General features: G+C 34.4%; 1 protein-coding gene across 1 annotated transcript in view; it reads right to left on the bottom strand.

Annotated features, from left to right (window-relative positions):
• The window catches only part of Lrrcc1 (leucine rich repeat and coiled-coil centrosomal protein 1), a 36072-nt gene extending 22007 nt beyond the window's left edge, over nt 1-14065 (bottom strand). The window contains 7 exon segments of the mRNA XM_087190541.1: nt 233-429; nt 6243-6452; nt 6545-6720; nt 7615-7782; nt 11545-11610; nt 11906-12111; nt 13844-14065. Coding sequence (XP_087046667.1) covers nt 233-429; nt 6243-6452; nt 6545-6720; nt 7615-7782; nt 11545-11610; nt 11906-12111; nt 13844-13932 — 1112 coding nt within the window. The 5' untranslated portion in view covers nt 13933-14065.
• Between the last annotated feature and the right edge of the window lie 1803 nt (nt 14066-15868).

Genomic DNA, 15868 nt, shown 5'->3' with positions numbered 1-15868 from the left:
AAGGCCTTTACAGTGAGCTATATCCCCAGCCCTTTTTTGCAATTCTCTGACAGGGTCTCACTAAGTTGCCCAGGCCAGACTCAAACTTTAGATCTCCTGCTTCAGTCTCTGGAGCTGATAGGATTATAGGTGTGTGTGATTAAACCTGGCTGTTTATTTTGTTTGAGTTTATTCTGTTTGAACCTGGATTGAACCTAGCTGTTTATTTGAATTCTAAAACCAAAACAAGTACCTTCCAAAAGCACTGCTGTTTTTATTGTGGTGCTTAATACTTTGAATAGTTCTGGCATAATATGGAATTTTTGATCTTCTAGGAACTTTTCTGTTGCATTCTTTTCTGTTTCCATAGTCGCTTTCAGAAGTTATATCTGTGTTTCTTTTTGGTCTGAGGTCTTTCTCAGGAACATTATCTATTAAAGAATTAGAAGTCTAGAGTAAAAAAATAAGACAAACTTTGTTAAAAGTAAAGTTCAGCATAAAAATTAAAACTTGAAATTTTTTGTAAATATTAAGACTTTTTGTAAGATTCAGGGTTAATAAACTACTTATGTTAAAAATTAAAGAATTCATTTCTTGCATGGACAAGTAAGCTTATACCAGTTTGATTCTCCTATGGATAATAATTACAAACTCTAGGAAAATACAAATGAAACAAAAACAAAAAACCTAAACAAAAACCATCTGAAGCCCTTGGAAAGTGAACAAAAGGAGGATTTCTCTAGATAGAAGCTGACACTTGGAAAAATGCACGAGAATGGGGTGATTCTGTTCTAAGGGTTTTAGCCTCTCAGTCTCCCTGCATCACAATCAGTACCATGGAGGGAGTCTAATGATCTCCAGTAGCAAATACAGACTTCTGGGCATGAAGAACAAAAGTGCAGCATGGGAAAGACTACAAATAGCCCACTAATAGACACAAGCAGTAAAATGAAATTTGAACTTCTGCTTAAGAGAAAAGATTGTAGTTTAAGGCAAATCAAATTAAATGCTTGCTAAAAACAAAACTGTCAGTCTTTGAAGGATTATAACCGAACCTGGAGTCACCACAACATAACATTCACAATGTCCAGCATACAATCTAAAATTACTCACCATAAAAACAACTGACTTGTCCTGAAGAGGAAAGGCAAGCATTGCAGACTGAATCTGAGATGACCCAAATGTTTGAATTAGGAGACAATAACTTTAAAATAGTGATTCAAGCTATTTTCTTTCTCTTTTTTTGGTACTGGGAATTGAAATCAGGACCTTGTGCTTGCGAGGCAGGTGTGGTGCCACTGAGCTAAATCCCTCGCCCAATCATAGCTATTTTCAATGAGATAATAAGAAAATATGTCTGTCACAAATGATAAATCAGCTCAGACACAGAAATAAAAGAAATGAAAATGATACAATTAAAAAATACAATGTCTGAAGTAAAAATTCCCTGGGATGAGTACCATCAGAATGAGGCAAAAGAGAACTTGGAGTTGAAATTATTCAGTATAAAGAATAAAGACAAATGCTGATAAAATGTAAAAAGCCTTGGGAAATGATGAGGCCATATCAAAAAGTCAAAGAGGAATCTTAAAAAAAAATAGAATGAGGCAGAAAACATATCTGAAGAAAATATATCCAAATTCTCCAAATTGGGTAAGAACATAAATTATTTATATATTCAAGAATCTCAAACTGCAAGCAAGATAAATAGGAAGAAAAACATTATCCTTAAGGTACATGTAGCCAAATTGCTAAAAATAAACTGCTAAAAAACAAAAATGAAGATGAAGTCTTGAAAACAGCCAAAGAAAAATGATACCACTACATCCAAGAAATTAAGGCTTTGAAACAGTATTGACTTAGCACTCAAAACTATGAAGGTCAGGAGATAGTAATAAAAGAGAAAAAATTATCAATCTATAATTCTATACCCAACAAAAATGTGCTTCAAGGGTCAATTCATCAAAAAAGACAAAGAAGTCATAAATGTGTACATGTCTAATAAAAGATTCAAAGCCTAAGAAGCAAATGCTCAAAGAATTAGAGGGAGAAACTGACAGATCCACAATCATAATTAGATATTTTAATATCACTCATGTATCAATTCATAAAACTAGATGAAATAAGAAAAAATAAAAGCCCCACAACCAAAAAATAAGAATCAGCAACTGACAGAACCAGATAGAAAATTACTAAGGATATGGATTACCGGAAAATACTGTCAAATATCCTGACTTAACAACTATGGAACAGATATTATTTATAAGACCACAAAGAATACCCACATAGATCATATGCTGGGATATTAAATAAGTTTCAATACATTAAAAAGACTGAAATTCAGATATGTTCTCTGAACAAAATAAAATACCAATAACATATTGATAGAAGCAGAAATATGTGAAAATTAATGAAAAATATTTCTAAATAATCCTTGGATCAAGGAAAAATTGTAAGAAAAATTAGAAAACATTTCTAAGTAATAATGAAAGCAAAACCTCAAAATTTGTAGATTGCAGCTAATGGAATACTCAGAGGAAAATATATTGCTTTAAATGACTAGAAGATAGGTCTAAAATGAAATGACTTAAGGGCTTATCAATAAACTAGAAAAAGAACAAATTAAATTCAAAATAAATACAATAAAAAACAGAAATCAACAATATAGAAAACAACAGACAAAGTTAAAGCGAAAAGTTCTCTGAAATGATCAACAAAACTCATAGGTAAACTGATTGGGGTTGTGGGGATGAGGGTGTAGATAGAGGGAATAAGTAATGAAAGAGATTTTCATTACAGTCTACAGAAATTAAAATACAATTTCAAAAGCTGATAAATAAAAAAGAGCCTAAAGCTAGATCTTACAATTTGTAAAGTTATTTGACATATTCAAATAAAGACACCAAAGCCTGTCAAAAAATGGTGCTGCAATAACTGAATACACATATGGAAAAAGAGAATGAACTTTAATCCCTACCATATAGACAGACCTAAATACAAAAGATAAAAACGTAAAACTTGGGCCAGGGTTTTAGCTCAGTGGTTTCGCCGCCTGCTGTGCAAGCGCAAGGAGACAAGTTTAATCCCCGGTACCAAAAAAACAAAGAAAACCAAAACAAAAAAAACCAAAAAAAAAAAACAAACCGTAAAACTTTTACAAAATAATGTAACAGAATATCTTTGTTACTTGAGGATACATGAAAGTTTTTAAACTCACAAAGCAATAAACATAAAAGAAAACATGAAATTAAGAATATCAAAATTAAAAACTGCTGCTTAAAAAATACCATTAATGACATAAAACATGTGCCCAACAGACTGGAAGAAAATATTCCCACAAGATGTATTTGACAAAATACTGGTATCCAGGATATATTAACACATTTCTACAATCTGGTAATAAATAATCCAATAAAAATAGACAAAAGTTTTAGAGACACTTTAAAAAAATACATGAATATTTAATGAGCATGAGAAAAAAGTGCTCAATAGCTTTATTCATTTCTGGAATTGCAAATTAAAATGAAAATGAACAGCAGTATACATTCAGCAGAATGGCTAAAAGTAAAATCAAAGCAAATACCAAATACTGGTGAGGACATAAACAAGGCAGTCACATATTATTAGTGGAAGTAAAATGGGACACCACTTTGGAAAAAACCTTTGGTAGTTTTATATAAAACTAAACATACACCTCCCCTATACCTGAGAAATTTCATTTCTAGGTGTTAACCAGAGAGAAAAGAAGACATGTTCACAAAGACACTTGTATAGCAATGTTCATGCAGCTTAATTACAAACCTAAAATAACCTAATGGTTATTACATCAACAGGATAATGATATATTCATACAAGGAATACTATACACAAATAAAAAGCTACTCATACACATATGGGTTAATATAAACAAGATCATGCTGCATGAAAGCCTTACAAGAAAGAACACATTATATAATTCTGTTTTATTAGGCTCTAGAGCAGGGATGGTGAACCTTTTAGAGCTTTCAGTGATACAAACAGCCCCACTCACCACATGTGCCATGGGTTCAACACCACTGCTCTACAACAAATATTAATTATCTATGGCAGGAAAATAATCAGGCAAATGATTTTCCTCTGAAATGGCAGGGGAGAATTGGCTGTGGGAGGGAACAGAAGAGAACTTTCTATGATAATAATGTTCATCTTCATAGTTTGGGTAATGGGTATATGTATGGACAATTCATGAAATACACCTGTATTTTAAATAAAAAGAAAACTCAAAGAATAATTAACTCTAGTTAATGCTTAATTATTTGAGAACTATACTGATGTTTGATTTTACTCTGAAATGTAACATAAGACAGTGATAAATACGGTAGATTGATAAGATCTATATCATGAAATTAGTGTAGTAAAATGTTAAGAAGTATCCAGTTGGTGTTTACTAAGAAACTCAAACTTGCTCTATGGGTGAAAATGTTTAAAATAAAATATTGGGGGAAGAAATAAAAGCAAAACAGTCCTTCAGACGTAGAATTCCATAAATTAGTGGCACAGTTATGATTTTAAGTCCTATGGTTAAGAAAAAGAAATATTCTTATTATAGTACAGCACAATAAATTTATAATGACCTTTTTTTTTTGGTACCAGGGATTGAACTCAGAACCTTTTGCTTGGGAGGCAGGTGGCAGCACCACTGAGCTAAATCCTCAGCCCTATAATGACTACTTTTGAAATAAAATCACTTGTGTTTCAAATAGCACATTTACTTTTTTTTTAACCAAGGCAATAAACAAGAGGCTATTTGTTTAGACATTTTTAATATGCATAGCAGTGAATCACTTTTTCCCAGATAGTTAAACTGGTGTTCTTGGTTATCAAGGATAATTTATTAAGAAGTATGAGTGGAAAAAATACAACTGGGTGTCAGATTTGGGTTTGAACTCGTTTGTCTTACTGATACAATAAAGTACTCCTAGGTAATGTCTTGTTGAAAGTCCTGAATTTCTTTTCTATATAATAAGGACAACAGTATATTATTCACTATTTACTTCATTGGCTTGTCATGAGAATGAAATAAGAATATCCTTTAAGAGATGCTAAAGTTTACTTCATTTTAAAGTTATGAAGCTCAAATGTAAATTCTGATAGTAGTAGAAGAGTTAAATGAAAGATGAAACCTGAAGAAATGAAAGAGTCTAAAAAGTTTCATACAGTATCAGTAATGTCAAAGAATGGTAATCCAGCATTCCTCTCCCAGTTCCATTACTATCCACCTATGTGGCTCAGCCTAAAACCTCTAGGTATTTCTAACACAGAATCCTCAACATCTTATTCACTCTCAATTGACAAAGGCAGACTTTCTATCTAGTATTGTTAGTGTCATATATATGATAATAGTTTTGGATTACTAAAAATCCACTGAACCAGAGCCAATGCATAAGCATTTTCTACTCCTTCCACCTCCTCATTTTGAGAAAAAAAATATGAGCATCAAAATTTTGTTACAAATTCTTATTTTTTTAGTACCAGGGATTGAACTAGGATTGTTACAAATTCTAATTCAACTTGATACTAAACTAATAGTCTCTCTGGCTAATATAGGACAGGCAGAAGGCAAACAAAATAACCCACTGTATCTATGGAAGTGTTGCATCCAAAGGGGGAAAAATTCACTATGTATCAGTGCAAGAATGCTGCATCAAGGGCTTGAAGAGCAATAAATTCTATGAGCTGTGATTCAAGATTTTAAAAACCAGAGAACAAGTAGCATGTATAAAAAGTGATTAACAGCTCAGGAAAGTAGGGATTAATTAGGTGATGTCATGTTGGGATGGAATTTCAAGTTGAAACAGGAACTATGTAAATGAATTTGGCATCCTGCTGTAAATTCTAGAAGCAGTTTTGATCCATCAGTTACTGAAGAGATTGTAGGCCAAAGTAACACAGGTATCCTTTGTGGAGATTATTAAGGCTTACATAAAAGGTGAGTAGACAAAAGCAATGTGAAGTATTGCAGAACAAAAGAAAGATATTACATAACAAAGATGTGAAGTAACAGGGAAAATGAGTGAAAAATGTGTGCTACCTTTTGACCCCTTCCTTACTACTACTGCTGCACAGAATCCTATTTCTGTAAAACGAAACAAAAATACATGCCTTGATACCTTCAATATAGATTATTTCTGCTTGGTCTGCTTGTACATAATTTTTACTTTATATTTTAACTACTTTTTCTTACTAAATATATATTGGGTTTTAGAAAAACAGAATGAAGTTACTTCATTGAGAAGCTGTAAAATTTGATCATCTAATTTCTGAAGTTTCATCTCATTCTGAAAATCGCTTTCATGCTTAATTTTCTCTGGCTCAGAAGGTGGACATACAGATAAAAATGATGTCAAAACAGCATCTGGTGGTGTACTTCGAAACTGCTCCAAGGAGGGTAACTCTTTGATGGGTGGTGTCACCAATGGTACACTATCAATGATCTATGACAAAAGAAAAGCAAAGATCTTTTAAAATTTACATTTATTAAAATTTGAAAATATTTTTTATATCAGAAAAAACTCCAATACTATACCTCATCTTCACTTATATTTAGGGGAGAATCAGAAGAAGCTAAATTATCCAAAAGGCCTTCTAAGCACTGAAGGTGTGATGAATTTACATCTGCCAAATTTACTGGTTCACCAAATATGTTCTTGCAATCTAGAATTCTAAGCTGTGGCAAAGTTTGGAGAATAATTTCTCTGTATCCTTGGAAAGAAATCATTCAAAATGAAAATTTAAAGATTACCAAAAAAGGCTAGTTATTTCTAAAGTAAACTATATTATTGCATATATTACCCAAATGATAAAATTAGTCTGAGAAAGCAACTAATCAACTTGTCATAAACACTACTTATTCAACTTTTTCAGTATGTAATCATTAAAAACAAAAGAAACACTCCCTCACCCTTCCAAATGCAATAATCCTGATGAAGATCTGAAAATTAAAATCATCTCTGCGCTGAAAAATTACTTTAGAGCAAGAATGCATGAAACCAGCAGCAGTTCATCCTGGGAAGATAGCTGAACATGTCTTTTGTTTATTTTAAATAAACGTATAAACATAAATAACATAAATATAAATCAGAATGATACAGATATGTTCAAAGTACCAGAATTTCCCAAGTGAGGCTTTAGCATCCTCCTTTCTTTAATTACATATTAACTAATTAAGATTTATATGACCTATCAAGTACTCAAAATTATTTACTTTCCCTAAGGACAATTAAATATGAGAAGCCTCATAAATTAACATTAATTTGGTGTCCAACCTAACAGAAGAATTTCAATTTTGCCCAACTGTAATTTCTGAAACTTTCTAATAATGACCAATAAAGTTGCTGGAGAAGGGACTGAATTGAAAGAAGTACCTAATTTAAAAATGAAAGTGAAAACCTGAAAACCAAAAACTCAAACTATAGAAACTTGAGGTTCTTGATTGCCAGGAAATAAAAATAAACTTTCTGTGAAATAACAGACTGAAATGCTACAAAAAAGCCTTCTCATAGTTGCATATGAATGACAGAATGCAATTTCTGTAGCCAACTTATACCCAAGCAGATCTTCAGAAGGTTTACTTATATTTCAATTAATTGTTCATACCTGGTGCATGACAGACAGGATTACCTTCTCCATCCTTCTCCAAAATAAGACTGGTCAAGAAGTGCAATCCTACCATACACTGAAGTAAGTGACGGATACTGTCTATACAATTACTATGGAGGTCAATATATCTAAGTTTGTACTTAAGTCCATGAAGGGGCATCAACCCTGTAATAGGAAAGAAAAATTCCTTTTGAGGCAAAGGAGTAGTAGTATTCATAAGACTTTACTCTGAGTGGATATATCTAATAAACCTTGTATCAGTAAAGTTAAATGTTGAATATTATTTTATTAGTATGGGTGTAGTGCACGTTTACATTTGTGTGGGAAGTTGGTACATGTACATACTGTACAGTAATTTCTTTTTCAACCCCTTTCCCTTCCCTCCTTCCTCTATCTCTTGATCTCTTTCCTTTTAATTTTGCACATGTTTACATTCCTAGTGTGGAGTTGGTACATGGTACAGAACACATAACCACCTCATTTATAAGTCCCTGTTTCATGTTACTAGATCTTCCTTTTATGTTTCAGGTTTATGGTTATGTTTCAATTTCAGAGTATCCCATGGCTCATTCATAGGTCCCCTTTTTACAAACTCTTCATAGTTTCATGACCACAAACACCATTCTGTGTTGTTTAACTGCCAAATCTATAATTCTAACCATGACCTCTTAACTCACCTCACTCTAACTGCAGATTATATGCATATATATATATGTACATTCAATAGTATTTTCAAACTTAAGATAGGATCTTTATTTCACATCCCCTGTCTCTAAACTTGCTCCTCTCTCAATCTTTTTTATATCAATCAACAGTACCATCAATCACCTGTAAATCTAGAGAAAACTTGTAACTATCTTTGATTTTGCTTTCCTGTGTTTCCTCTCCTATCCACCTAAAATATACTTTTTACTCAACAGCCATGATCTTTAGAAACATAAACTATGCTGGGCATAGTGGTGCTCATCTGTAATCCCAGCACTCTGGGGTGTGTGTGGGGGGTGTCAGGCAGGAGGATCATAAGTTTGAGTCCAGCCTCAGCAACTTAACAAGACCCTGTCTGAAAATAGAGAATAAAAAAGGACTGGAGAATTAGCTCAAATAATTGCAAAGGACCTGGGTTCAAATCCCACTTTTACAAAACAAAACACAAATTATGTCACATCCTTGTGTAATTCTTTCCAGTGACTTCCTAGTCATTAGAATAAAATGTGATTAAAACTCCTTATCCTGCTTATAAAGCTATACTGACCTGTCCTCAACCTACTTGCCACTTCTTTTGCTTTGCACATAACCCCATTTGCTACATTCCAGCATATTAGCCTTCTTTCTTACATGAAAAACTTGATCTTGCTTTACTGTCTTTGTATGCTATTAACACAGAAGTTACTTATTGAAGTATTTATGAAGATAAAACATTGTAATATTCTAAGAATGATCTATAAAAACTTACAGAGTTGCACCTTTTCTTCATAGACCTCATGACTGTTTGATATTTAGTCACTAAAGCTCACCCTTATTAGGTGTAGAGTTTGGTACATCAAATACATAGTCCTACAATAACTACCACTAGACCTGCAATATTAAGAACATTTTCATCACTCTCAAACAAAGGTCCTCTTATGTTCCTATGTAATCAGCCTTCTCTCATTTCCAGTCCTTGGCAAACAATAATCTGATTTTTGCCTCTGTAACTTTGCCTTTGTTAAAATGTCATATAAACAAAACCATACAAAGCAGCCCTGTCATTGGCTCCTTTTGTTTAGCTATTTAGATTGTGTTTCTGCAGGCATCACTGTTCATTCCTTTTTAGTTCCACGTAGTATTCCATTATATGGATGTTTCATACTTTATCCCTTTATCAGTTGTGTTAGCTTCCTATCACTGTGAAAAAATACCTGAGATAATCAACTGATTTATTCTGGATCAGTTTCAGAGGTTCCAGTCCTTAGTCTCTTGGCCTGTTGTGGGCCTGTGGTGGCACGGTACATCATAGTTGGAATACGTGGTGGAGCAAGTCTATTGTTATGGTACTGGGAAGCAAAGACAGAAAGGGGCTAGGGTTCAAATATTCCTTTCAAGGGTACCCTCACCCCACTGACCTAACCTCCTCCAATGGGTCCCATGTCTGAAAGGTTCTACTAGCACCCAAAAGTGCCACAGCCTAACAAAAAGGCTTTACCTTATGGGATTTAGGGAGCCAATTAAGATCCAAATTGTAGCACCAGTTGCTGGATATATGGGTTGATTCCAGTTTTTAGATTAGGAACAATCATGTAGACGTGATCACATATAAAGCCATATAATCATATACAGATGTTTGTGTGGACATTTCCTCTCTTGGATAAATGAAACTACCAAACTCTTTTCCAAAATGACTGTACAATATTCAGTTTTATTAGCAATGTATGTAAGTTTTAGTTGTTCTACAATCTTACCAGCACTTCATCAGTTTTAAAATTTTAGCTATTCTAGATGTGAAGTGCTATCTCATTGTGGTTTTAATTTTTCTTTCCTTAATCACTAAGGATGCTGAACAATTTTTTTAAAATGTGCTTATATACCCTTTGTGTATCTTCTTGGCAAGGTGTTCAAATCTTTGACTTATGGGAATGTGGAAATACGGGAATGATGGTATGTTTTTCTTCTCCAACTATAATGTAAGCCCTGTTATCGTTAAGACCTTTTTATTATTGTTAGTTTTTTCATCACTGAAGAACAGTATTTTTATACAGTGATCTGCAAGAAGTATCTGTTGAGTGAATGAACAATCTTAGCCATTATTCACAGTTTTCAGATAAGAAAACTGTATCCAAAGAGTAAAATACCTTGCTCAATATCACACAACAGCATCAGAGACAGATTCTCATAGTTTTGTCTTTATAGAGGCAAAAAGATTTAAAAAGTTAAAATATAGTTGCTACTTCAGCATAAGGGGATAGACTAGGTCTTTCTATTTTTTGTACACAAAGCACATAGCATAGGGCAGTGTTTTTCTAGTGAGGAAGAAAAGCCAACAGAGTAATATTGTTCAAATATTGATAAAGATCATAAAGATAATTAGTGGAATTTTGCTAGTTCTAAGAGAATTCTAAGAATATTCATGAAACTTTTATCAGTTGCATTATTTTAATTAAGAAATAGATAAGTTTTTAACTCTTCTTAGAGTTACTAAATAGAAAAACTTTTATTTGATCCTCAATTTGTAACTCTTTATAATAGTGCATACCTACACTGTTCAACAAATTAGCCACTAGCTACATGTTTAGCTTCTTATATTTAAATTAAAACAAAATTAAATAAAATTAAAGATTCAAGCCTTGTGTGGTGGTGCAGGCTTATAATCCCAGCACTCTGAGTGGCTAAGGCAGGAGGATTTCAAGTTCAAGCCCAGGCAGGGGAACTTAGTGAGACCTTACTTAAAAATAAAATATGAAAAAAAGGATGGGTGACTGGGAATACAGCTCAATGTAAAAGCCCTGGGCTCAATCCAGTATAGCTCCCTTCCCCACACAAAAATCAGTCCCCAAGTTGCACTAGCCACACTTCAAGGGATCAAAACCATATTTGGTTACTGGCTGCAATACGACAGCACAAACATAAAACATTTTCATCACTGTAGAATGCTCTATTGGCATTATTTCTACTATATAATTGTATACTATCTAAAATTTAAAAATTATTCCACTAAAGTGGGATCTTCTTATCCAAGCTTTTTTCTGCTATTGGCCACTCAAGTCTTTTTTTCTATTTTTAACTTAGGTGTGGTTTAGGCAGCAACAAAAAAGAATCATGACTGAAGCACATTCTCTAGATGAGATCCTATATCAAACCTTCGATTATTATTTGGAGGTTTCTAACATGCTGAGCTAACCCATGGCATGTTGGAAATATTCAGCATTTAAAAATATATGCATATATACTCACCACTAAGATCACTTATGTGGTTATAAGACAAATTCAGTCTACTCAGATTAACCAATGTGTCAAGTCCTAGAAATAAGATAAAATATAGCTGTTATAGGATTTAAAGAATTAGAGAAAAACAGCATTTCAATATGATTTCAGACGTTTCAAAGCAAATTCAGTCTAATAACAGTAAAACAAATTTTATTGCTATTCTGAAAAAAAGACAGTTTTTAAAAACTTGCTACTTTTCTGAAAGAAAACTTTGTATAATGAGTCTTATGGTCAGTTTCCAAAAGTTTATGATAATATTCATTCTATTTGGGGAAAAACAGACATAAAGTATCTTCTTCATGTAAAGTATTATATGAAAATCACAAACCTTCTATTCTTGTAATCAAATTGCAGGACAGATTTAAAGTGCATAGTTTTGTCAGTGTGCTTAGCCCTTCAATTTGACTTATTTGATTAGATGACAGATCTAAATGTCGTAAATTCCAAACATGATCAATTGCTTTAATCTTGGAGATGTTATTGCAATGAAGGTTGATGGCATGGAGGGCTGAATGTAAAGATAATTCTGATATGCTAAAAAAGAAAATATGCATTATTAAAAGATTTTAAAAGCATGCCAAATAATTAAAATTAACCAAATAGCATGTAGACAATACACATGTACTTTCTTCTTTTTAAAATGAAACACTTCTTATTTTTGCCTTGAAATGTCTCATAAAACCCAATGCTTCTCACCACACAAACCAGTATTTTGGATTACACAAACATGAGACTATTTAAGGAAACTGGGTGACCCCAGGTATCCTAACTTCTTTGTGCAAAGAAAAGTGATGGTAGTATTGAACAGTCAATGACTGTAAAGGCTCTGGAATTCTAACACTCCAGTTCAAATCTGTACTTAGCTCTTTTTTGAAGTTACATGAGCAAATGGCAACCATTTTAAGCCTCAATTTCCTTATCTAATTTAATTCTCACACGTATAAGCAGCAGATATTATAAGGATACTGGTGTATGGAAATTAAGTAACCTGCAGAGCTCTACCAGTTGCAAATTTTTCTTTTTTTTTCTGGATACAGGATCTTGCTATGTAGTTCAGGCTGTCCTTGAATTCACTATGAGTCCAGGCTGGCCTTGATCTTGTGACAATCCTCATGCCTCAGCCTCCGAGAGCTGGGATCACAGGTGTGCCACCATGCCAAGTAAAAAAATTCATATCCTTTTATTTTTTTTTATGGTCTATAATGGCAATTTAATACAGATTGTAGTTGATTTTCAAGGAAACCACTAAGTATTGCTGTCTGTAGTGACAAAGTCCCTGTCTTCCACAATTCCAAGTTGGAATATACCTCCCCTGAATAAAACTCATCTCTTCATTCACTCAGTTACTGAATTAACTGGACCCTGTCCTGTAGTTAGTAGATCCAGGAACACAAACTATAATGCACACAATTTAGAGGTACAGGATAGGAAGTAAAGACAGGAACAAGGACATGCAAGGTCATAGGCATCTGTGGTTGGTTCTATAGCAGCTATGATAAAACTCCAAGAAATCTAATTCTAGCAATAAGAAAACAATTGTAAATGTCAAACTCGCAAGTCCTTCCTGTTAGAAGCATTTGCCAAATGTCTAGTTTTTGTCACTCAACTCTCATTTAGTGCTAGATCTTATGCTATTAACACATCATCTTAATGAAAGACATTTACTTTCTGATATAGTGCTGCTCCTGGAAATTAATATTATGCAGACATTGTTGGATAATGGAAAAGAACCATGCAGTGAGATTAGAAATGGGTTTGAATCTGAATTTAATTGTTCACCAGCTGCATGAAATCAGAAAAATTGTTCAGATTCTCTAAATTTCAGTTTCAACACTTAGGAGAAAAATTACAAGTTCGGGCAAAATGAGAAAGAAAAAGTGAACTAAATAAGACATGCACTTTCGAAAAGTATAAAAATATAAGTAGTATAGTGGTTTGTACAGAATATGTTAAAACGGGGGTAAAGAGAATCTAGGCCAAGCCAATTAAGAAGTACCGGGAGCTCCCTCCACGGCTGCCAGAGACGCTATACTGTCACTTTCTTTTCTCCTGGGAAAAAGAAAGGTAAGAGAAAATAGGAGAAAATCCCAACTAAAGTACAAGCAAAGTAATAACCGTGAAAAGCAGGCGCAGCAGAAGGCAGGAGTTAGAGACTGGTGGAGAACCGGGTACTGGAGCAAGTTCAAGCAGAGCACTGAGAATCGCCAAGGCAGAAAGGAAAGCAGGAGTCGTCTTCGCCAGCTCCTGGTCGCGGAGCGCCCTTTACCTCTGCAGGCCTTTGTCCATGAAACACACATCCCCGCAGCTGCTGTCGCCGTCCTCATTTTCTATTTCTCCCTCCACTGCCGCCTCCATAGTACCTACGACAGGGAGTGGGATGTTAACCGGCGCACAGCGCTGGGTGGGACAGCCCGGCACACGCCTGCCCGGAGCGCTGCGGTCCACCCGCGGGGGCGGGGCGAAGACTCTCCCTCCAACCGACGGGGGGGTACTTTCCCGCTCTTTCCGGTGTCGCAAAGCGGGACGCCTGAATGGCTCAATGAAGGGCTTCTTGGCTTTTTGCGTCATCTGCGGCGCGACTCTTGGGGCTTGCCGTACAGCGCATCCTTACCCTGGCTTGAAGGAGTTGAGGAGGGTGTGCGTCGGGGCTGTGTGGAAACTTCCCTTTGAAAGTGTTTTCACGGTATTTTGGCTTTACTTGCCTTTAAGTACTCTTACACATGTATGAGGAGTGATCAAACAAGATGAATGTTAAAATTTTCACAGTACGGTGAATGTTTAAATTTTAATTTACTCCATAAAATACGTATATATTGCCCCCCCCTTACTTCTTGTCGTTGGAACACATTTATCTCATCGTTCCTGCCACTTTTTGAACCATTTCTGGAAGTCTTTCATTCTTCTGTTGTGCTGTCGTGGTTCCCTTGATAACCTGAATAAATACGAAATGTTTACTTTCATTTTGAATTTGGAGAAGAGGTAGAAGTCGCACATACTAGATCTGATGAATAATGTGGATGAATACACACCGCAGTGTTTTTATTTGACCGAAATGGCCATAATCGATTGGTCAGTGACGTGGGCTCACAAAATACAGTGAATGTTCAAAAAATTATCACAGAACAAGACACATTGCCGTTAATAGCCCACAACATTCTCTTGCTTCAAGCACACCTATCCCATCATTCTTGGCAATGTATTCTTTACTATAATAAGTTTTTATTTATTTAAACATTCACTGTGTTTTTCAGTCCTCATTTGTATAAATTGTTCCCTCACTGGCCATGCACATCATGTTGATTTATTAAACATTTGTGGAAATACTTGCTGTATGTCAGTCACTGTTCAAAGAAGAAAAAGATGAAGCCTATTCTCCTTCCTGGAAGCATCCATAATCCAATGGAGCAAACAGTTGTGCAGCATAATGAGTTCTTGGAAAAGCTCAGATATCTAAGCAAATTGTACAGTGATGTGGGTAGTGGGTAAATGTTCTAAAAGGAAACAATTGAATAATTTTGTTTGGTTAAGGAGAGATTTTGGGAATGAATGGCATTGTAAGTAGGAAAGCAAACCTATATAATATACTACCTGCTACGTTGTTTTCCAAGCTATGACAATTTAAAATGTAGACAAAAGTTATGTCTAGAAACCAAGTGGAATTTGCATTGGAGGAAAGAGATTAAAAGTGAGTGTATAAAAGAGGTATATGAAAAGTTGCAGTAAACCAACTGAGAAAAATGAAAGTCTAGACCAAGGCCCTAGGAGTGGGAATAATGAAAGAAAATACATGATGAAATGTTAAAAATGAAAATTACTTGCAATCTTACCACTTAGAGAAAGCCATTACTATTAATATTTTTAATATCTCCATTCACTCATATCTATGCATGTACATGTATGTAATCTGAATAGTAAAATTTATCATAATAAAATTAAACATGTACTGAACTACAAAGAAATCTCAACAAATCTGAAAATGGTAGTTTCAATCTATGAGTGTAGCTTAGTGGTAGAATGCTTGCCTAGCCTGGGCAAGGCTCTAGGTTTGATCACCAGCACTGAAAAAAAAAATTCTTGTGATGATTACTCTTGAATGTCAACTTAATTAGATTGAGAATCGCCTACAAAACTAGTAAAGCACACATCTGATTGTGTCTGTGAAGATATTTCTAGGTACATTTGGCATGTGGGACAGCAATCTGAGTGGGGAGACCCACTCTGAATGTGGATGACACCATCCAGTATTGTGGAGGCCTTGGTGGAAAAAAGCAGAAGGAGGAAACCTATTAGC

The sequence above is a fragment of the Heterocephalus glaber genome, unplaced genomic scaffold (assembly GCF_053883595.1).
Source record: "Heterocephalus glaber isolate CG9 unplaced genomic scaffold, H.glaber_assembly_v1.0 deba00001553, whole genome shotgun sequence".
NCBI lineage: Eukaryota > Metazoa > Chordata > Mammalia > Rodentia > Bathyergidae > Heterocephalus > Heterocephalus glaber.
The sequence above is the reverse complement of the archived record's forward strand: the minus strand, read 5'-3'. Positions and strand labels throughout refer to the sequence as shown.